The sequence below is a fragment of the Spea bombifrons genome, chromosome 2, assembly GCF_027358695.1.
Source record: "Spea bombifrons isolate aSpeBom1 chromosome 2, aSpeBom1.2.pri, whole genome shotgun sequence".
NCBI classification, from domain to species: Eukaryota; Metazoa; Chordata; class Amphibia; order Anura; family Pelobatidae; genus Spea; species Spea bombifrons.
Genome location: NC_071088.1, coordinates 28,588,338 through 28,611,413, shown reverse-complemented (window position 1 = coordinate 28,611,413; position 23,076 = coordinate 28,588,338). Strand labels below are relative to the sequence as shown.

At 36.5% G+C, this 23,076-nt stretch overlaps 1 protein-coding gene across 4 annotated transcripts in view; it reads right to left on the bottom strand.

Moving 5' to 3' along the window:
- Positions 1–23,076, bottom strand: part of PHKA2 (phosphorylase kinase regulatory subunit alpha 2) — a 43,142-nt gene that overhangs the window by 3,630 nt on the left and 16,436 nt on the right. For 3 of the 4 annotated variants that reach the window (XM_053457317.1, XM_053457318.1, XM_053457316.1), the window contains exons 7-31: positions 22,973–23,053; positions 21,624–21,722; positions 20,081–20,227; positions 18,905–18,958; positions 18,484–18,606; positions 16,515–16,610; positions 15,913–16,020; positions 15,398–15,476; positions 14,515–14,649; positions 13,958–14,067; positions 12,987–13,131; positions 12,333–12,411; positions 11,505–11,680; positions 10,532–10,708; positions 10,223–10,311; positions 8,994–9,127; positions 8,250–8,406; positions 7,577–7,656; positions 6,792–6,870; positions 6,055–6,184; positions 5,704–5,805; positions 4,641–4,759; positions 4,008–4,037; positions 1,357–1,407; positions 142–315 (exon numbers count right to left, since the gene is read on the bottom strand). In XM_053457317.1, coding sequence (XP_053313292.1) covers positions 142–315; positions 1,357–1,407; positions 4,008–4,037; positions 4,641–4,759; positions 5,704–5,805; positions 6,055–6,184; positions 6,792–6,870; positions 7,577–7,656; positions 8,250–8,406; positions 8,994–9,127; positions 10,223–10,311; positions 10,532–10,708; positions 11,505–11,680; positions 12,333–12,411; positions 12,987–13,131; positions 13,958–14,067; positions 14,515–14,649; positions 15,398–15,476; positions 15,913–16,020; positions 16,515–16,610; positions 18,484–18,606; positions 18,905–18,958; positions 20,081–20,227; positions 21,624–21,722; positions 22,973–23,053 — 2,754 coding nt within the window. The remainder of the gene's footprint in view (positions 1–141; positions 316–1,356; positions 1,408–4,007; positions 4,038–4,640; positions 4,760–5,703; positions 5,806–6,054; positions 6,185–6,791; positions 6,871–7,576; positions 7,657–8,249; positions 8,407–8,993; positions 9,128–10,222; positions 10,312–10,531; positions 10,709–11,504; positions 11,681–12,332; positions 12,412–12,986; positions 13,132–13,957; positions 14,068–14,514; positions 14,650–15,397; positions 15,477–15,912; positions 16,021–16,514; positions 16,611–18,483; positions 18,607–18,904; positions 18,959–20,080; positions 20,228–21,623; positions 21,723–22,972; positions 23,054–23,076) is intronic. The other variant, XM_053457319.1, reaches the window with a different exon arrangement.

Here is a 23,076-nt window from a genome sequence, read left to right as displayed (position 1 = left end):
TAACTTTGTAGATAACATGGTGTTGAAGTATTAAGATTTTGTGGGTATCCACCTTAAAATCAGTGGCATTTGGTGGCATTTAGTGAAGATATTATCTATATTTCATACTGTTACTTAATAATGGGATCTTTCCCAATTTACCTTTTGAAGAACATTCCACACCTTCTGGTAGAAGCCCACCGGTACACGGTTGATAGCCCCATCAAGCCGCCTTCTTCTTAGCCACTGACCCTGGTGATCATCCCACATCAGTTGGGGAACAGTGGAACCCGTTGGAGACAATGGCCCAGTTGGAGAAGAAGGACTGCTGCACCTCTGAAACATGATAACAAATACTTGCTACTTTTTCTATTATTAATAAACCGGTTAAGGTTTGATAAGCCCACACCGAACGTTTGAGGAAGGTGGTTAATTTGAAAGTCAAGGCTGTAAAAAAAACAAACATACTGTACGTACACTAGACATTCTATAAACTACTTTAACAGAATATATCTTGGTCTTTAATACAGAAGCATTGCTCCATACTAGAAATATACCATAAAAGAGAGCTGATTTTCCAGCTGTAAGGACATGAAAGCAACCATAAACCTCAAAGCGGCATCTGCGTGTTTGATGTTTAAACAGCACTAAAATTCTACCCTCTTTTTATATTTAGCTGTGCGCTGGCAGCCAGAGATCATCCACATTTTAACTCTTTGTGGTGGTAAAATAGTAGTACCAGGGTATCGATACTGTTTTTTTCTTCCCAATGTTTCAGCTGCATTAGATATTAGTATTTTCCTGTGACAAATTAATACTTTTTTAACATATTTATTCATTTAATGATAACACAATTTTTGGTTTTAGAACTACTTCTACCGGTAAACATTTAAAGTGGTTTATCAATATAAAAAAAACCCATTAATTTCCTATACTATATATTCAGCAATACAGTTATAGTCAGGAAAATATACACATTTAGGGTGCAGTTAACGGAACTCTACAAGTTTAAGAAAATTAAAACAGTGGATCTGTCAGTCTACACTTTCTTCAAGAGGTTTAATCACATGAAAACAACACAAAACATTTAAGAATATTTTTGTTGTTGTTGTTTCTATGGTAACAGACTTTCAGGGCTTGCGTTGTGTAAATTGTTATGAATAAAGGGAACATTTCATCCAATGAAATAATTATTTTCTGTGAATTCCCTGCCCATTCAGGAGTTCTGGGATTGTTTCTGTTTTATTTGGTTTCAAAAGCTTTACATTTTAACAGAGCAGGTAGAACAGCACATTTCCAGAATATACGACAGGTAAGCAGCGTACAGAACAGGAATGGAAATACAGACGCACAACAAAACACATTGTATGGTTTTACCGTGGACCTGGATGAATAGATGCTGCTGCTTACAGAATGGCCATACATGAACTATAACACAGAAACAAAATGTGTAAAAAAATGGACTTTACAGGAATTCTATGCAACAGGAAAGAATATGAAGAATATGACATAGTCAGAGGTAAGTGATAGTCACAGAGCTAGTTTTGTTAGCAATAATACAATATTACATCATGCTTTTATATCCGGGTCTGCTTGAATTAAATGTTGGCTCATGGTCACAGTCATATTTCAATGGGATCACTTTTCTTACTTGAAGCAGCCAATCGGTGGCAACCGTGGCAAGAATCATCAGACCACAGAAGTGGAGGACAGCTGCAAGCTTCTAAATCAGGCAAGTGTTTAATTTTTTCCCCTTTTTTAAAGAATGCATATGTGACAGATTATAAAGAACTAGAGGTGAAATAATTTACTCTCACAAAGTGTAGAAAATTGACATGGGGCTGTAGGTATTGTTCCGGTGCCTGGTTTAGATGGGCACCCGTGTCTAGCCAGGGACACAAGCAGACAAGCAAAGAGCCTTGCCATAGTCAGTTAGATCTCTAAGTGGGAGGTATTTTTTGATTTATGTTTGGTTTGTTTTGCCATACTTCTAAAACAGCCTCTGTATATGCTGTCCTGATATCTGTAGGTTAAGTGAATACAGAATAGAAACCTGCATTATTTTAAGAAAACCATGTGTGCTGTACCACAGGGGTGCCCAACTAGCTGCCAGCGGACACAAAGCAGCCCACCGGACACAGAGGTGCGGCCCGACCATGCAGACATATATATGTCCTCTGTTGCGGCCTTCAGCAGCAATAACCTGGAATTCAAAGGTGCTTCCAGGTCAAATGCTGCAGAGCCACTCAGGAGTGATCTGATCATGAAAGCCCCTTGATGTCCCTCTCCCATAAGTGACAGCTGTCACAGAGAGAGCTGTCATCCAAGGTAAAGAAAAAAAAGCTCACAAATAATAAATTAAAAGAGTATCGGTCACATTTACATTTTTTGAGGAGGCTGTGTAGTATTTTCTCTAAATGAAAGATCAACGTGGCCCAAGCATACATATATTTCTGATGAGGTGGCCCACTGCAGAAAGAACTTGGACACCCTGTACTACAACAACCCTTAGAATCACCCCACAGAGGTATAAAACCTTACAGTTTATTAAAACACTCATTAAGTACTTTAATAGCCATTCTTCATTACCGTAAGGGACATTAAACTGTAGCTTTAAGGTAACTAAATTACATTAATAAAATCTATCTACCATAAGGATATATAAGTGTTTGCTAGTGTCAATGACTAGTTAATCAGCAATGGGAAGTTTCAGAATTTTGGCAATAAGATATCTGCAGATAAAGGCAGATTTACTTAATTTTCAAGAATAATTTAGCATTTTAATATAAAAAATGCAAATAGACAGTAGGTGTAATTTGCTATTATTTCAAAAAGAGTTATAAAGAGGCTTTCACGGAACTTAGAGGAGAGGGTATTGCGAAAATGTGGGGTTTTTTTTACGCATACTTGAAGCAGCATGTTTACCGTTTTATGCCTATCCAGCAGACACACTGTGTAATGAATGGGGAACTTCAATAGTTCTAATAAAAAAATATAATATAACAAAACTGCATTGACTGTTCCTTTCCTGATTCTTGAGCCCAGCAGACAGGAAAATACAATACCCCCCCCTTAAATCTTCGCATCCTAACTAGGTTAATTAGCTGAACCTGGGATCAGTTGAATATTTAAGTGGGCCCTATCCAACACAGCCCATCCGTGAGAAAAAGATGGGTCTATTTACCTCCATGTAAGCCTTCTTTTACTATTGTTTATTATATATCCCCAGGGCTAGCTATCCGCACATAAGTATTGTGCTGTATTTGCCTCAGGGTGCTTTTTATTGTGAGAACATGGCTTGCAGGTCATTTAAGGTAAATGCCTGGTAGATTTCCTCTAGTAGCAGAAGGCATCTCGCTTATTAAATGCAGATTATTGTTTTATTGGGAAATATTTAATATTACACAACTTATTGAACTGAACAATAAATGTTTTAATACAAAGCGACACAACAAGCACTGTAGTTATATAAAAACTTTTCATAAAAGTTTGAAAATCTGGGAATTGGTTGGTCCAACATGATCATATAATATGGCTAAATTACAGTGGACCCTGACATAAGCGTTACTCTTGTTGCAACATCTATGTTCAAGCAGGGATGTCCTCTATAACATAACAAGAACTACATTACAAGTTGGCTTAAGACCCCAAAATGCACAACTTGAAATTTAACCTTTGGGCACAAATGTCAAACTCAGCCCTCAAAGGTCATATTCTTGGAAGAGTTGCATAATCAATTATCAATACCAGTCATAATTACCCTGACACAATGGTGTGTCTAACACTACAGGACTAAAGCTTGACAATGTCTTGGAATGCAATCGAATCCTCAGACTAAGGATCATACACTGACATTATCCAGATATTCCTATAACAATTAAACAGCACCTTGTTCAACTTCTTAGCATGGGTAGAAAAAGGTTAATAAAAATTGAAAGGCATCAGATGTTATAGATAAAAGCGGAATTAGTAAAGTAAGTAACACGAAAGCAGACTTAAAAGTGAGAAAAATCCAAATTAAGTTTCACCTGATCATCAGCGCTAAATCGCCTATCCATCTGCAATTAAAAATAATAATTGAAAATAAACAAGCTGAAAACAATTATAGATAAGTTAGCCGTGAACAAAATCGGAGCAAATCCAAGCCAGATGCATCTGGCTTATCTATTTAATTACAAAACCATTTGATCATATACATATACATATACATATACATACACATATACATACACATATACATATACATATACATACACATATACATACACATATACATATATATATACAGTATCTCATATCTCATAATATCTCATAATATTTTATTATATCTTTTGTTGCCAAGGTTTAGACATTAATTAGTGTGTTGAGTTATTTTGAGGACAGCAGATTTACACTGTTATACAGGCTGTACACTCACTACTTTACATTGTAGCAGAGGGTCATTTCTTAATTTTTTTCACATGAAAAGATATAATAAAATATCTACAAAAATGTGAGGGGTGTACTAGTGTGAGATACTGTATATACATATATATATATATATATATATAGTGTGTTTCCTAAAGCATATGAGTTGCAGAGGGAAGTTGTATTGTAACTTCAAAATAAATGTTGCCTTGCTAACAAAAAACCCAAGAACTAAGAGGTAGTAAAAGTATCACCTGCTTCATTTCACTCCGCAGCCTGTTAATACCAGTTCTTTCTGTCTTTGTGACCCCTGTGTGTCCCATCTCATGTATTGATATTGCTGGACTTGTGGCACAGGATTCAATAGGACGCACTTTAGAAACAGCACAGACAAAATATTAAACTAAACAAAGATAAACCAATAATAGCAAATATATATGCACATACTATATGGACAGAAGTATTGGGACACCTGACCATTACACCAACAGGGACATTGCATTTTTTGATATTGCATTCTAAATACATAGACATTCATATGTATTTGGTGCTCCTTTGCAAGAGAGCACAAGATTTTGGAGTGTTTCTTTGGGAACTTCTGCCCAGAGTATTTGTGAGGTCAGTCACTGATGGACGAGAAGGCTTGGCTCACAATCTCCGTTCCAGTTCATCCCAAAGGTGTTTGATGGGGTTGAGAAGAGTGAAAGCTGTTATAACTGCAAAGGGGGACCAACTACATATTAATGTCTATGTATTTAGAATGCCATGTCATAAAAGTCCCTGTTAATGTAATAGTCAGACGTCTCAATACATTTGTCCATATAGTGGATGCTGAGTATATAGTACATACTAATGTGTATAATCTGTACTGATTTTTTAGCAGAGTTTTTTAAGGTATAAATATTTATTGGTTCAGATTGTTTTCAAATAATTAAACAAATAATATGGTGTACCCCACAATGTAATGCAGTATTGCTAATGTGGGATAAAGACCCAAAGTAAGACACTGATCTTTTTAGTACTGTGAATATATTATTAATCATACTATAAAGTGCACCCTGTATCATATTGTGGATACATCACTGGTTGGAACTTGTGAATACTTCTGTCAGTATGCACCATTATCCTAGAATTAAAAAAATAAAATATTGAATATGAATTGTATTTTTTTCTCAGGGATTTCAAAGCCCTAGCCCTCCAGCATTTGACTATCTCTTAACATAAATGAGAACTTCCGTACAATATTCTGTACATCTCATTAATAGTATTGTGTAAAATATTGAGTCATTCCATCACCCCAAAATCTAAACTACTTACTGCTTCGTTCCACACCAAACTCTTTCCCGCTCAGAATATGGTGAAGAAGATTCTTCATGTCAAATGGACTAAGGCTCATTAAACTTTCAGATGCTTCTTCACCTGAAAATGCAATTTTTATTGTATTTAATCAATGGGTTTTCTATATTTTAGACTTTATACTCAAACAATATATACATGCATACATTCATGCATGCATACGGGTTACTTGGTAATGGAATGGTGAGACAAAAAAAAAGAATTTAAAAAAGGTAAATTCTAAGCATAGAATTTAAACTTTGGCATCATTTACAAGTTGGGAACCATGCATGTACTTTTAATACATATATGAGAAAAGGACATCGAATTCACCTGAGCAGTTCAAGCTTCGAGCCAGTTCGGTGGCCATCACCTGCATGATAAGTCCAATGCGAAGCCTGAGCATTTCTCCAAAAAGACTTGGTTGGGACCTGACATACATAGCTAGATACAGCATTATCTCCTGTGAGAATAAATACGTACACAAACAATTAATAAAATAGCAAAAACACTTCCTTTGAGTTGTCTGACTCAATAAATAGCCTGCTCTGATGGCCTAAATCTATTTTTGAAAAACATCTGCAATTAACGTCAGTTCTTAATATTTCTGTAATTGTTTTGAAGTAGCTTAGCTTTTTAAGTTGTGAAAAAATAAATGTGATTTTTGAACCAAGAATGTTTCATCAGAAAGAGTAAGGTACTCATATGGTACTGTCATCATGGACCTGTAATGTGTTGTATTTTAGGTGTTTGATTGATGTCACCTAATCTCAAGCAGGTTTTGGAAATATAGTGAATGCTGCGCAAACTTGATCACTTCTATTTCCACACCATTGAGTTCAACACCTGTATGATATTCACCCTTGCTACATAGCTTTGAGCAACACTCTTGTATGACTAGTGATCTGAAATGTATAGAACAAAAATGCTTCATATTTGTTTTATGTCTTAAGATTTGTTTAGAGAGATGCTAATCCATGTTTAAGAGCTTCCCTGCGGAATAACCTACGACGAAAAAGAGCTGATAACCTCCGTTATGCTTAAAATTGCTATTCCTTCTTATTTTTTACCTGTGTAAGTACAGCAATGCTAATGTCTTGTCCACTTGCTTCATAAATCAAAGCAGCTAGCTCTTCAGGAGGCAAAGGACTGGGGGAATTAAAATATTACAGATAGTACATGTTATATATATGATACATACAACGAATATGCTGAGAGAGAGAACCAGGTAAAAGCCATATAAGAAATGTTAGGCTTGAAACAAATATATATATAGATATATAGATATATATATATTGTGATTTTCAGCAACAATTAATTATTCATAGCTCCACATTCAGAAATTATTTTTTTTAAGTGGATTTTACTTCAGAAGACCCACCCACAAGCAACAACTGTGTTTCTATTTAAGTTCTATATATTAAGTCCTCTCATTCCATGCTGGAGAAAAGGCCTTATGCGTTTGTGACTTGAACTCTTGTGCTAAAAATATGATCATTCATTAAATGGCATCTCAGACTACCACACTATCTCATACAATATCAAAAACTCTGTTCTAATGGTGGCTACTTCTTACTCCTACAACTGAAATGACATGAACCTTCAGCAGACAAAAAAACAACAACCCTGTGATCTCCTATAACAGTATTTTGTACCCTAAGTTGCCACGGTCTTTCTCATCGTAGGTCAAGCTGAGGGACCAAATTCTGAATTCTTGCCTGCTCTGTCTTTCGGGGCCTTGCTACCACACCAGGCTTAAAACATTGATGCAAATATCGCTCCTACTAGGAGGCTAGTGTAGGATATATTGGTTTAGGTAATGTACAGTAGCACTGATACAGGCAATAGCACTTACTCAGTAATGGTTTTTTCTCGAGGTTCTGGGGGCAGACCGACAGTCAGCTGCTTCTGATGTGACAAGATGTCCGTGCAGGCCTAGAGGAAAATAATGCAGAATTTGTACTGATCCTTTAAATTACTAAAACATTATATAAATAAGACAGATCTGAGCTGGTGGATGAATCGGGTAATCTAAAATAATGTTACAGTTTTAAGTACACAATATTTTGTCTTGAGATACAAGGGCTATTTCACTAGGAGGCATATTTAGGAATACAATATATCTGTTTCTTATTGTTTAGGTTACATGTTTACACTGGCGTAACTACAAGGGTCGCAGCGAACTTCCTTCTATCCACCTACTGTGTAAGATGACTGCTCCCATATTATACACAAAAATACAAAAATATCTAATGCCAATATACCTTCTTATTTTACTCTGTAATTTACCTTGCATAGGTTTATTTAGTGTATAGTGCAGTGACATGTAGGCTTTGGGGTTAGTGAAGAATGAAGACAGCCCAATGGTTTTAGTAAAAATGCTAAATAGTCATTTAGTGCATGTTTATAATGTCCAACATTTTTATAAAGGTTTTGGCATTAAGCATAGACTTTATGTAACCAGAGCATTCCTCAATACTAGTCTAGTAAACACAATACAGCTTAAGGTGGTGGAATTTCCTCCATACCTCAGCAAGCACTTCAACACGCTTCTTCAGTAAACCAGAGATGTAACGGATTAATCCCCACTCTCTATTGTCGCCGGCCTTGTTGTAGAGTTCACTCAGCAGAATACGGACTGTTACCCCAGACTGTCCATTCAGATTAGTGTCCCAGTCTAGTCCTCTGGGCACAAAACAATAAACTGTTATAAACTGTACAAAAACTGTAGCTTAAAAATTAGACAGTTTAGTACAGCGCCATAGACAAGTACACCACTGATAATATTCCCATAGGATCCAACATGTACAGCCACAGCTATTGTGAAACTCAATCTGACACAATGATCAGCTAGGACTTGCCTTCATCTGATGGGAGTTAGAAGTCAAAAAATAGTTTGTAAGCTATCCCGGGAATTAGTGATGTATTTACATTTGGGGCCATCCTAGGTCCGACCTAGGGCAGCCCCCCAGTCCCCTCCCCCTCTGTGGTTGGTATCCAGGTCGAATAATGGCGCTGCGTGCCTTTAAGAAAACGAGTGCCAGGACATGACATCATATTTCCAGCATCATTGCCTGCAAAAGTGTAATTGCCTGCAAAAGCTATTCTGAGAAAAAAAATGCTGTAAAACTGCCAATAGCAACAACATGCTAGCACAGAAAGCCAGCCCTGCCAATGATAACACCTGACTCAACACTGCATGTTTATAAAGTACGTTTGTCTTTGGTGGATCAGTTTAGCTCTTCAGTGAATAAGGATGCTTGTATTCTTACCGTATGACACACAAAATATACAGTATATCTGCCTGGTCCTGAAGCGTGGGACATTCCTTAAGCTTCTCAACAAGTTTGTGGCAATCAAGATTACCATGAGCATCTTTGGGTAGGTTTAATTCCATCTCGTGATTCTATAGAATATACAGAGTTTGTTATTATACTTTATTAATTAAGTGCTAACATATTCAACAGCATAGCCCTATTAACACATGTAAATACGGGGTGGTTAACAAATATATAACAAACATACATTTACACATTCAGCTACAACAGGAGTTCAGGACCCTGCCCATTACCTTGCCATCTATCTTTATGGCTTATGAGGGTCCCGCTCTAAGCTTAAAATCTAAAATGAATTATATGAGTAATTAAGACAAAAGGAAGGGTTAATGCACGTAAATGATCAAATTCCATAATCTAACGGTGAGCAGAAAAGTAGTACATTTCAAAAAGCTAAGAAAGATATTTCCAAAAATAAGTGATCAAAAAAGCACTAAAATCAGAAATATCCAAACCTTGCAGTAAAGCTCAGGGATTCGATACAATAATATAAAACCAAGTCCATTTGAAATATATCACTTACGTATTATTTACCCAGTGGGACCCTTATTACTACTTCATATAAATTATAAGCTATACAGGGGACAGTGCGTAATAACAAGCAGAAGCTTGTGTGGATCTGATGACCAGCTTTGTGGCACAAATACTATAAGCTGTAAGCTTTGGTAATCTAATAGTGAACAAAGACATACAACTAGGAAAATGAATGCTTATGCAAAGAAGAAATGTGACATAAATCTGAAATCTGCCACATTTAAATTATGTATGATCTGTGACAGATGCTTATAACAGTATAATTGGTTTCATCATGCTTCTGCTTGCAGCTTGATTATTTATTTTTATTTTATATTATTTTTCTTCGACCATACAATACAGTGCTCTATACAGTAATGAAGAAAACATGCTTTTATTTTATAATGTTCCAAAAACTATTTTATTATGTTCCTTTTATCTACAAACCTTGGCTGCCAGTGTATGCAGTCATATGATATTTAAGGATGACTGTTCAAAACAATGATTAAAACGGACTCATTCTATTGTTTAGTACAATATAGTATGATAAGAAGTCAGAATGTTTCTCTAGTAGACTTAACACAACTAGAGCACATACATGTGACTTATATCATGCAAAATGGAGAAAAGTTTAAAAAAATAGACAGTTTTACCTGACTTTGGTGAAGCTTTGGAACTTCCAGCAAATTTAAAGACTTCCGATGGGCACTTAAATTTTTAGCAGGTAGAAATAAAGAAGAATCTGAATCGAAAAAGAATGCTAAACATGTAATGGCTGTCAAAAATACAACTCAACAGCACTATGTTATTAAAGGCAACACAAAATACGTATAGCCAATACTGGGTTTAAAAGGCAAAATTATCTTCCGGGAATACATATGAAATTATAGCAAGCTTCTGAACTTTTGCTTTGAGATCTACGGAAAATAATGTACATTATTACCGATGTGTACAATACTCACTTGGTACTTCCAAGCCTTTCGATTTGGCCATCATAGAAAGAATGTCGCGCGTGGAATGAAGTGCGCTAACGGCATGGTATGTTGTGGACGTATCACAGGTTTCTGGTAAATATGAAGTCGATGCCATACTTTGCTGCAAGTGATTTATATACTGATCCAGCTCATCATGACTTTCTTCTGGGGGGGAAAATACACTTAAAAGCACCTGACAAACATATATTCTCTCTTTTAAGGAAATATCAAACTGCCAAATTGGACCTCACCAAGCATTCCCTCTCTTTCACACTTATTCTAATTCACAATTATTATTATTACTACCAGTTTTCAAGATTTAAAAATAATATATAGTTTACCTATATTAGAGGAACATTCCCATATCAGAATCCACAGTTTATTAAAATCTAATCTTTTAAATCAATTTTCAATACTCTCATTTTTTAAAATCATAATTTTAAGACAAGCCTAATCTCTAAAACTACAAGGAGTTAATATGGACAAGACTGTCTTTTTGCTTAAATGGGAGTCTGATCTAGAAATATCACTTACTTTTGATAAATGGTCCCAAGCATGGATTACAACAAGGAAAGCAGTCTATTTTACCAATTTTCACAAACTATTTTTTAAAACTGTATAGGTAAAAATGGACAAAAATTGATCCATACTTCTTGTCTGGTGGGACCTCTAAAGTGAAAGCTGACAATTTATTTAAAGATATGTTAAGACTAGATTTATTCTTAACCCCTCATTTTTTAAATTTCATATTTATTTACATATTTAAAGGAGAAATTGAACAAAAATCTAGCAATTAACCTTCTCCTTGCTACAAAGATTTGTCTAGCTAGAGACTGGAATTAATCTAATATACCAATATGGGAAAGCATTACACAGCGGAAGGGAAAAACGGTGGATGGATGTTTAGGGCGTGCAACAAAGATTAGAAAGAAAAAAAAAAACTTCTAAAATATAACATTACCATTTTCACAATGATCCTCTGGAAATATTCCTAATTCATACTCGTATTCATTGTCAGGACTGTAGCTTCCCTCATTCACATCGTCAAAAAGTTTTTCATCACAATCAGAGTCCAGGAAACTTAGGTGGGTATAGAATGATGTAGTAAGGAAGTCTGACAACGTTCCCACTTTCACCCTGGAATATAAATGCAAAGTATTAGTATATGATGGAAGAATAAAATTCCAAGCCAGAATAGCCAAAGGCTATAAATACATGAACTATATGTACACAATGGTGAATGTTTCTATAACATAAACACTGTGGGCATTTAATCATACGTTTATCACAGCATTATGAGCTATGGTGACAAAAAGTTAAGTAGTTCTTATAAAGCCTCTCAGACATATAGGAAATCGATATTCACTTCCGCAAACAAAATATCACTAGGCCGCCAATCAAGAAATATTGAGTGAATGGGTGAGGTGCTATGAACATCTTAATAAAAACATTTGGCAGATGTGTTAAAATGTTTAAAAATTCCAGACTGTTTTAAATTGTTAGATGATTAGCATAAAATCCAATTTTTGTTGCTGGACCACTCTAATAAATAATTCAACCCAAACTGATTCCCCGTTGTTGTTAATGGGGACTTAATCCAGAATGTTAATTGAGCGGGGACTCAATTTGCCACCAGTCTCCAATTTAAACAGCTCTGGAATATTCATTCTGGAAAATGACTAAATAAGAGGTTTGTGAGAATCAGTACTTTAAGCAACAACAATATTAACTGAAATGGGTCTACTTGTAGGACAGCTCTCAGTTTGTGAATAAACCCCTTTTATTTTACCTTGCCCCTCCAAAATATCCATCTTCTAGTTTTCTGATTGTAGAAACAATAGCCGGGTCTATGTCAGAACCATCTTCGTCTAGAAGACAAATGAATTAATTGTATTTTCAATGTACTCACTAAATAATAAACTCAGTGATTTACAAAGATAGAGGTTTACTTTTGTAATATTGACTGCACTATTCTAAAATGTTTTCTTAAACAACCTTTTTTTTGAATCATTGCTTGCTGAATAAAGTAGGATTTTCACTCTTGCAGTTGACTAAAAGAAGTGGGATAGAGTACAGATTATGAAAACAGAAAAGGTGCCTGAATATGCAGTCACATAAAAGTACAGAGCACTGGATAACCTGCATTAAGGGAGCACAAATGATTACAACAACAAACACCAAGAACTGATACAACCCTAGCTTTTGACAACATTGCAAACGGCAGGACTCTTCTTCAAGACCTTCAAGACTCTTCTTCAAGTGGCCTAACTTTGGACTATTTTAGATTAGTTCCTTTATTGACCTTAACAGTACAGCAACCAATGCAATGAACCAAGAACCTAGAACATTCCTTTGGTTTTTATGGTGATAACAGGGATTTGAAACTATGTGTTTCACACCCTATAGGAACATTGACATTACAGTAAAACGGAGCCCATCTTACTGAGCATTGCGTGAGTAATAGGGAACGTAAGCGTTGGTCTCCCGGTCATCCTCCAGCAAGACGTTAAATAAGCCAGTTCAGTCCTGAGCATTTCAACAATCATCCTGCTGTCCAGAGCTAGGTAGAAGTGGTGCTGGTCTGTAAACTGCAGGAGAAATCAGATGATATGGTAAATTCATATTTAATATGCCATGTGCATGTAGTTCATAATTAGTGAGCCCAATGTCCTGTGGTTCATCTCCGAACAAGATATGGACAGTCAACACTTTATTGTTTGCGAGTTAGACTCCAGAACCATTTCAAAAAGAACTAGAAGAGCACATTTTCCTTGTTAACGGGTTAAAATGCCTTTTTTTGTAGTTATTCTCTTTAAAATAAAACAGGAACTTTAATTTAAAGGGATGTGCTGTATAATGTTCTAGTGGGACTGAACACAGTTGAACATGTCATTGAACCAGGGATGCTGGGAGCCTGAGAACAGGATAAGCAGTACAGCATGAGAATCCTGTTCTCAACTAACTGCAAAATTGCTAAACAATAGTAAATGAGCATGGTCACGTAGACAGATATTTACATAGTGTTTCATGTATTACTAAACGATATAAAAGTGGGAACCTTCCAGCAATTAAGAGAGACTCTACCGTGGATCAGTTTGTGATACTTGGCATCTGGCCCTGCAGCCCGCCTTGCACTGTGAAGCATTGTATAGCTTCGAGGGTCTCCCAGTGCAGGAAGAGACATAAGCATAATCCTGTTTTATTGCTGATTCTTATGAATGTATTTTGATTTGGTTAATAAACTATATGTATGATTCCATCCATTGGGTGAAGGTGTCATCTTTGTATCTTCGAACCTGTTCAACTCTCCTTGTCCACGCAGACATGTGCTGTCCTGGGTTAAAGCAATTACTAACTTTACAAACATAGAAACTATGTGTTAGTTATTCTTCTAGCGCTACTTCTGGTACCTACCTGGGGGGTAAAGGTAAAGATTTGATTTCTGATCGTGTACAGTTTAGATGTCCCAAGAACACCAATATGGCGGTATGGACGTCCACTTAGCTTCATAGCTTTATTAAATCCTAGACAGCAAAAACAAATTAAAAATCATGATAATAAAAAAACGAATGAAAAACAAATGTGCCTTTTCTACAACCACGCTACAGTAAGAAGGCTCCATGTCATATGCTGGACATAGAAGAAAACGTGTACACGTATAAAAAATATTAAATGTTTAATGATCTATAGCCACATTTTTAAAAGCTTGGTCACCTTGAGTAAGAGAACAACAGAGGAAGTGGCATGAGCACTCCCTATGAAGACTCAAATGAGGTGCTCCAATATATTGATTGTACTTTCTATTATTTGGAAAAATAAAGAATTTAATAAATCTTCAAAATACCTTGATGTTTTGTGGTGCATATCAATATGGTGTTGGAGGAGACAAAAGTTCTCTCAACGTAAAAAATTACATTTTCCTTTGGATTTACTAGTTGGACTGAAATGTGATCTAACCGTGTTGCGCTTACCTAGCTTAGCATACAGATGGCTCAAAATCCTAGCAGGCTGCACTCGTATTGGACGGATATCTCTGAAGCTCTGAACAGAAATATCATGTGATTTCAACATTTTCTGGATTTCTTTAGATTCTGCTACAACACAAACTAAACCAAAAAAAATCAATTATAGCAATACATTAAGTGACTGAATGAATTATTGTATACCATTTACTTTCTACTGAAAATCTACTGACTAGCCAATTAGAAGCACATATTAAAAAAGTAAGCATTTGGGATATAAGGGTTATAACTGGCTCATGGAACCTGTCAAATCATATAAACCTTGTTATGATTTAAATTTCTATATGACATCAAAGTAAATATTGTGTACCTTATTCTGCACAAAAGCTGGTATGACCCTCAAAACATAGAGACTGCCCCTAATCATTCAGTCCACATGATGGAGATGAACTAACACCCTAATGACACTTTAAGTGCATTACGTTCCCAGCAGCTAAATTCACAGATCATTGTATTTTTAGATATACTGTTGTATTAGTGGGTAGGATATGTCACATAACAACACACACCCAAAATGTACATTTTTGTCCTCAAAAAATGTTTTGACCTCATGCTTTATGGTTGGATTGCAGGTGGAGCGTATCCACATTAAACATATCTGTGCAGGGTATCAAGAGTGTATTGAAATTATCCTGGTTAACCTTTGCAGTATTGAGTTTGCAAATGTTCCTTGATCTGTGAATATGTTGACCAACTAAAGGCTAGTCAATTTATTTAAGATAAAGAGCGATAGCTATTGTTTAGTTCACCCCCTAAACTAGTTACTATTGTTTTATATAATATATATCATTGTTGCCACATCTACATGCTTTATTGTACTAGAAACTCAAACCTTGTACTACCACATCAGGCTTAAAGGATGTAGAAAATCTTCTGTTCAAAGGATCAATCTCTCCAGGTGCTAGAAATCCCTATGAAGAAATATTAAAACATAAGTAATGTCTATAACTAATGGCTCATATCAAAAATATATATATAATTAATTTGCTTAATATTCAAACATTGGAAATTTAGGTTCACAAGGTGTCCATGAGTTTGCAATATTGATCATTCTTCCTTTACTGTCCAAATTGTTATGTATCCTAAGGTTCATCTGTGGAAGAACGCTTTCTGACAAAACTCTTGAAAATACAGAAAATTAGCCATTGTACAGCACTGTGAAATATGATGGGGCCAAATAAGTCAACAAATAATAATAAAACACCTAAATGTTTTAGGTGACATGGTACCCTGAAGAATTGACAATATCAAAATTCTTCTATGTATTTATTAGAACAGTGTAGATTCAATGTTTTAATATTGGTTTAATATTTTATTATTAATGTCATTAATGTTTATTAATGTTACCTCTGCTAAAAGAGATCCCAGTATGTATAGCGACTGTCCCCACATATGTGGAATCTTCCCAACAGGAATCCGGTCAACAGAATGGGGATTGTGGTATTCCTCATCTATCTGAGAACAAAAAAGAAACTATTTGGAAGGAAGCATATGACAGACAAAATCAATAGGTGTTCTAGTGTACAGCAAGCCAGAGAAAATACTCTTACGCTACAAGGCCAGCGGTCACTAAGTAACATATGGGGCCACATAACGTAGGGCTGCTTGTAACCAGCCTATGACTGCACATTAAAGCATTAGATCTGCCATGTGAATGTCAGTAAATGTAGATGACCGTCGCCATCAGGCACTGACCCACCAGGGATTTGCCTCATTTGCCAGCTGGCCAGTTCAGGCCTGAATGCTAGGGATGTGGCTGATACTAATCTGTGTTTACGGAATCCCAATCCCTGTATGCTAGGGCATTTTGGCCTACTAGACAGGGTCAACATATCATATCCCCAACAGAGATGGAACTTCACATACAAGCTGTACAGTATTTTACATACACTGTAGGTCATGGGGAAGATAATTCCATTGTAACAACATATTTCCATATGGGACATTACCTTGTTAGCTGGAACGGCATACAATTCTGGAACAAGGTGTATTCCTTTCTTTCCTCTAATAATTATTCCCTCCAAAGCCTCCCTGTATTCTTGCACCTGAGAAAGCAACACATAAACGGTGAGATTTACTGTAAAAACATGAAGCATTTTTAGATATGATTATAAATAAGTCCCAAAAGTATAGGTGATATTTACTGGACATATTTCAAAAATAATGTTACATCATTAACTTGCACTTGAATATAGAGCATTTTAGTGGTGATATTCAGACAGCTCCCTCGTTTTCCCAGCGCTCCACCAAGTTTTAACCATGTTCTGTCTCAATTCTGTGTCCATAATGTCCATAATGTCTTTAATGAGACCCTTCATCAAGAAGATTTTACTTGGTTTGTACATGGATGAACACATGCCTAGCAGGTCGATTGGTTGCCACAAGGCCTGGATGATTGTAACAACTTTTTAAAAAGTTGGGGGGAGGGTTATGACGTTAACGTAAGTCATGTGAGTCACATTAAGTGAACCAATGAATCGGTTTATTTCAATGAATCACTCAAAATTAACCGATTCACTTTACTGATCTGAACTTTCCATCACTACTACCCATTGTACAGCGCTATGGAGTTTGATGGCGCTATATACAATAAATTATAATAATGATCTATCATACAGTACAGGCCTGGACTGGCCATCAGGCACACCGGGCATTTGCCCGGTGGGCCGGGCTGCGGCAGAGCCGGATTGATTTAGGGGCTGATAGAGCTGCAGCTCCAGGCCCCTACCTTAAAATATGAGGCCTCTATGGCCGCATTAACGCAGGGCATGAGACGCACCTGCCCCTTAAGCCCGCCGCAACTGCGACCGGGTCCACCACTCTAAGGGGCCGGGAAGCCCCCACCAGGGCCGACCTTACGGGTGTGCGGCCGCACAGGGTTTAAATTAAAACATCGGGGGGGGGGGGTTACTTTATTAAACATCCTCCATGTTAAATAAAGTCTTTTTTTACTTTATTTAACATGGAGGATGTTAAATAAAGTTTAAAAAAAACAATGTTTTAATTTAAGCCCTGTGCGGCCGCAGACCCCTAAGGCCAGCCCTGGTGGGGGTTTCCTGGCCCCTTAGAGTGGCGGACCCAGTCGCAGTTGCGGTGGGCTTAAGGGGCCCTGCGTTAATGCGGCCGTAGAGGCCGCATAGGCCCAGTCAGTCCGGTAATGACTGGGCCTATTTTGAGGTAGGGGCCTGAAGCTGCAGCTCCATCAGCCCCTAAGTCAATCCGGCCCTGCCACGGGCCCGGTCGCAGTTGCTGCTTGCTACAGCAACAAGGTAAGTAGGGTGAGGGAGGGGGGTGCAGTGAGAAGGGGCAGAGGGGGGTTAGATAGTGAGAGCGGGTACATATTGAGAAGTGGGGAAGGGGGTACATAGTGAAAAGGGGGAACATAGTGAGAAGGGGCAGATAAGATGGGGAGAGGGGGTAGTGTGAATGCGTATGAGAATGAATGAATGAATGTGTGGATGAATTGTGTGAATGCGTATGACAATGAATTAATGTGGATGAATTGCTTGAATGATTTGTGAGACTGCATTAATGAATGTGTTAATGATTTGTGTGAATGAGTGAGTAAATGCAAAGATGGTACATGAAGGGTGGGCTTTAACAATAAATAAATAAATAAATAAAAATGGGCTGCTCAGGCTTAAATGCCCGGGCCTATTTTTTGTCCCAGTCCGGGCCTGATACAGTATGTCTAATAATAATAAATATTATTATTATTAATCTTCTGATGTTTCAGTCATTTATAATTGTTCTCAATCTCTGACATCCTACATAATCTTAGCCAGGACATTGCATGCAAATATTCCCAATTGCATCTGGCCCATCACAGCAAATCACATTAGAATCCCACGTTCACCCATGGTTAAATAAAGGCCAAAATCATGTATAGTATATCCCCCATATATATTTTCCCCTTACCTGAACTTGATCTCCAATAAAAACACCATCAATCACTAAGTACGTCCAGAACACTGGCCACTCACATTCTATATTCTCAAACAATTTAAGTTCTGTCGAGTCATAGTGTAATCTGGTTGGATCCTAGAAGGTAATTCAGCCACATATTAAAAATGCAATTTGTATAATATACTATATTCGGGAGAGAAAGGCAGCCTTACACTGATATCCATTGTTATAGACAACAAAAAGGAGCTGGCTGGTTATGCATTTATAAGAAATATTAGGTTTATTTAAGTCATCATTAAGAATCATTGGGACAGCAGAAAGCGTGTACCATATATGTCATAAATCTTATAGATCTTATGGGATGGGCAACATATGGACATGTTATGCATGCTATGGTAAATACAAACATGGCAAAACTGTATTTGTTCTGTACCTCTCTTGGTGTTTTATAACCATCTCGTAAAAATCGACAGCAGCCGTATCTCCCCTAGATTAAGAAGAAAACAAACATATCAATTATATAAAATGTGCAGCTACTCTCCATCTCCAGCTATACTCCATTAGAGAAAGAATGCAGAGGCATGCATCCAGTGTGCCTTATGGCGGGATCTATTCACTAAAAGCATTGGCAGGAGCATTGTGGTTAGAAGCTCACTTAGGTTAGGACCTTTATAACACAGAACTCTCCAGCAAAACTCGCCTACAAACTTCTCCTTTAGCGACTAATCCCCTGCGTGACACATCCAATGCATTCCTATTCAGTTTTGGAAGGTCCAGAATAACAAACATGCATTAAGAAAATGATTATGCCCCATCAGTAATATCTCTGAAAAATGAGAAACATTTTCTGACACATAGAGATTTGGCAATCATCATTGCTAACAGGTGTATAAAATCTCCATAGACAATAACTGGCAGTTGAATGGGTCGTACTGAAGAGCTCAGTGACTTTAAACGTGGCACCGTCATAGGATGCCACTTTAGCCACCAGTCAGTTTGTGAAATGTATGTCCTGTTAGATCTGCCCCGGTCCACTGTAAGTGCTGTTATTTTGGAAGTGGAAAAGTCTAAGAATAAAAAAGTTCAGCCACAAAGCAGAAGACTATGCAAAATAACAAGCGCTGGCTCGAGTGGTGTAAAGCTCATCACCGCTGGACTATGGAGAAGTGCAAATATGTTTTCTGGAGCGATGGATATTACTTGGACGAATGTGGGTTTGGTAGATTCCAGAAGAATGCTACCTCCTGAAATACATGGTGCCTACTGTAAAGTTTAGTGAAGAAAAGACCTGGCACTTTTCAAGGGCTTGCATGGGCAAAGCCATAATCATTGGGATACAAATTCACTACCTCTCATTACACGCCTAACTTCATTTCACCCAAGCAGTCATCTAATTCAGCTTTTATTTGTTTGTACCTCTTCCCCCCATGCTGCATATAAATGTCCATGGCTGGGAAGGGCCCTGTGCATCAAGTAATACACCTGAAATACCTATTCCGGCTTTAAGGCATGCATCCTAGGGAAAAGCACAATGTATGCAGTTGTCTACTTTCATCTCTATATTAGAAAGCTTAATACAGAAAAAATGTCAAAGGAGCAGATATCTTACCTGAAGCTTTGTTATGATTTCATTTTTGGTCCCATTAACAAGGTTAATGTCTTCTACTGCAAACGCCGGGTATGAAATGATCGAAAGAAGACCAGCATCAATCTCTTTGGATGTCGAAGCTCGTGGTAACATTGAGTATAGGATGGACTGTGGATAGTAGAGTATGAGTTAGTATTATTACAGAAAAAACGTGTGTTCCATCCGGGTACATGAGGCAAGCTGGTTTCAGACACAGTACGTTTATTAACTTTCTTGTTATATGCTAAAAGCATATAACATATGTGTTAGAATGCATGTCAATATGACACTAGATGGACAGTTTAAGCAGAATTTGTCACTTTTCCCGGATACTACATTTGTAAACTATACACTAAATACATCTTTGTGATGCTGTTTACGGGGTAACATGAGTGATACTCCTCATTGTGTTATTTCTACCAAGTTGTTAATTTGCTTATTGTTGTTGACTGGTTTAGGCTACCTTTGCAATTGATGGGTAAAGAGGAAGGAGATGAATTATGGAATTTAAATTATCAAACGAAACGCACAAGCTACGTGTAGTTTTTCTTCATTAATTAAGTTATGCTACAAGCTGTCATGGTGGCAGTTTTTCTTTAAAGAGGAATTCCCAACCAAGTCATTTTTTTTATCTCTTTATTACTTAAATCACACTTTAAAGCACTGAGTTTCATTTGTTTTTACCCACATAATATTACAGACATATGCTAACTATATGGATGGATTTTCTCAATAATACGTTAAACCAACCACTAGACAAACACACTAAGCCCTTATCATATTTACTGATAAAAAACATAATTTACACAACATTGCCATAAACAATCAGCTCAAAGTGGTGTTTGCGAAGAGAATGTCTCCCAAATATCCCAACTGGCTACAATGAGAGCTCCGTGTATTATACACTACAATAATGTATAGGACACAATAGTTAATGTTCAAAGAAATATAAAAAGTGCTTTTGCAATTCACTCTATGAAATACAGCATAATATACTAAAATTCAGTGTGCACAAAAGCTACACCTCTTTCTCGTTTTGGTTTTTGTCAAATAACTAACAACAAGAAGGATATGAAAGCTCTGATAGCGGGTGAAAACCTTCTCCTATATTGTAATCTTGTTCTTAAACAAATTGTTTCCGAGTGGAGCATCTGTGGCCACCTGCATCATTGTGAAGCTTAGACCATGACATGATTCATCATGACTCATCAACTCATACAAACTTTCTAGAACTAAATAGTCATTGCCATGATGTGTCATGAGCTTTTGACTACTTTTGCAGGCACTGTAGCAATTACTGTGGAATCGGTGGAAATTGAGAGGTGCCCACTGTATCTCCTGGTGACAAAAACATCTGTTTTTGGCCAGCTCTAGTCAAATCCCATACCGTTTTTCAAGATACATGTATTTTCATTGCAAACATACGGATGTACACAGTAGATGATAAAATACAATTTTAATGATATTGATCTCTACTAGGCTAAAGAGTTGGCCTTATTTGCTATGTAAACTGTGATAATCTTACTTGACAATGTTCCACGTCATCAGGTAAAACATGAATCACTGACTTGGGTCCACCATGAGCTCCAAATAGGTCAAGTTCATCAATAGCTTCCAGAGCAGCCTTCAAGAAAATATTTTAAAAAGTGAGTTTTCATGTGTGTTCACAAAAAGTTAGTTATATGTTACATAACATAGAAAAAAACAACATTTCAGTGTCATTTTACAGAGCAGTTAAAATGGCACTTTTTTTCTGATGTGCATTCAAAAGCAGCCTACTCATTGTATTTTACAGAAGGGTGGATCAAGATCAGGTGCTACCCTGGGGCAATGCTGTTACAAGAGGTGACACTCTTTCCCTCTTTCCCCATTGTTAATCATCCACCTCTGATTTTATATACCCCACCTTCTAAAGTAAATGTTGGAAGCCAGATAATAAATTACCATTGAAAGTATTTAATAATGGTTATGGAAATATGATTAAATAAACAAAGGTGTGTGATGTAAAGCGTTTTTTGCAATGCTCTGAATCAGCAGGGTTTTTTTAACCACAATCTTCACTATATGACCAAAAGTATGTAGACTTCTGACCATCACACCTATATGAGCTTGTTGGCCATCCCACTCCAAAACCATGGGCATTCATTTTTCTATGTGCTTGATTTTATACACGTGTTAGCAATGAGTGTACCTGAAACACCTAAACTCAATAATAAGGAGTGGAGTACACATACACTTTGTCATAGAGCATATGTTGTAATGAAAATAGAATTATAAAAATGTCCATATTATTATTATTTAAAATAATAATCTATTTATTGCGATATCTTTTCAATTATCTTTTTCATGTAAATTTAAACTATCTTCCGTCAGTCTGTGCATGTTGAGTAATATTTATTTAAAAAATGTTTTGTATTGCTGATCCACCGCAAATATTTCACATTCACCACTTACTATATGTATATATAATATTTATAATAATATAATATACTTATAATATATAATTAATCTTCTTCTAGATTGTAAGCTCCTCACCTTTTTTTACTGTAAGTAAAATTGTTATTACACAGTTATAAAATTCTAATGCCTTATTGTGTATGTTGTATTTGTCTGTTGTACAGCATTGCACAAATGATGGAGCTATATAAATCAAAGGATAACAACATATGTATTAATGGGTATTTCCATGTTATATATATATATGAAACTAAGAAACGATCCAGAACCGATCATTACAGAATGAAAAAAGTCTTAAGATTCTGAAGGATAGTCAATAGAAACCAAAACATTTTTACAGTAGAGAACATAAGAAAAGTTCTCTAAACAGTAGTGACACGCTAGCTAAATCAGCAATAAGATAAGATTAGTTCTTACTTTTGCCATTCCCACAGAGCTGGCATTCAGTTCAGGAATCCCTTGATTTGTTTTATCTCCTCTTTCCCACATTCCATAGTCCTGGAAACCACATAACATATAAG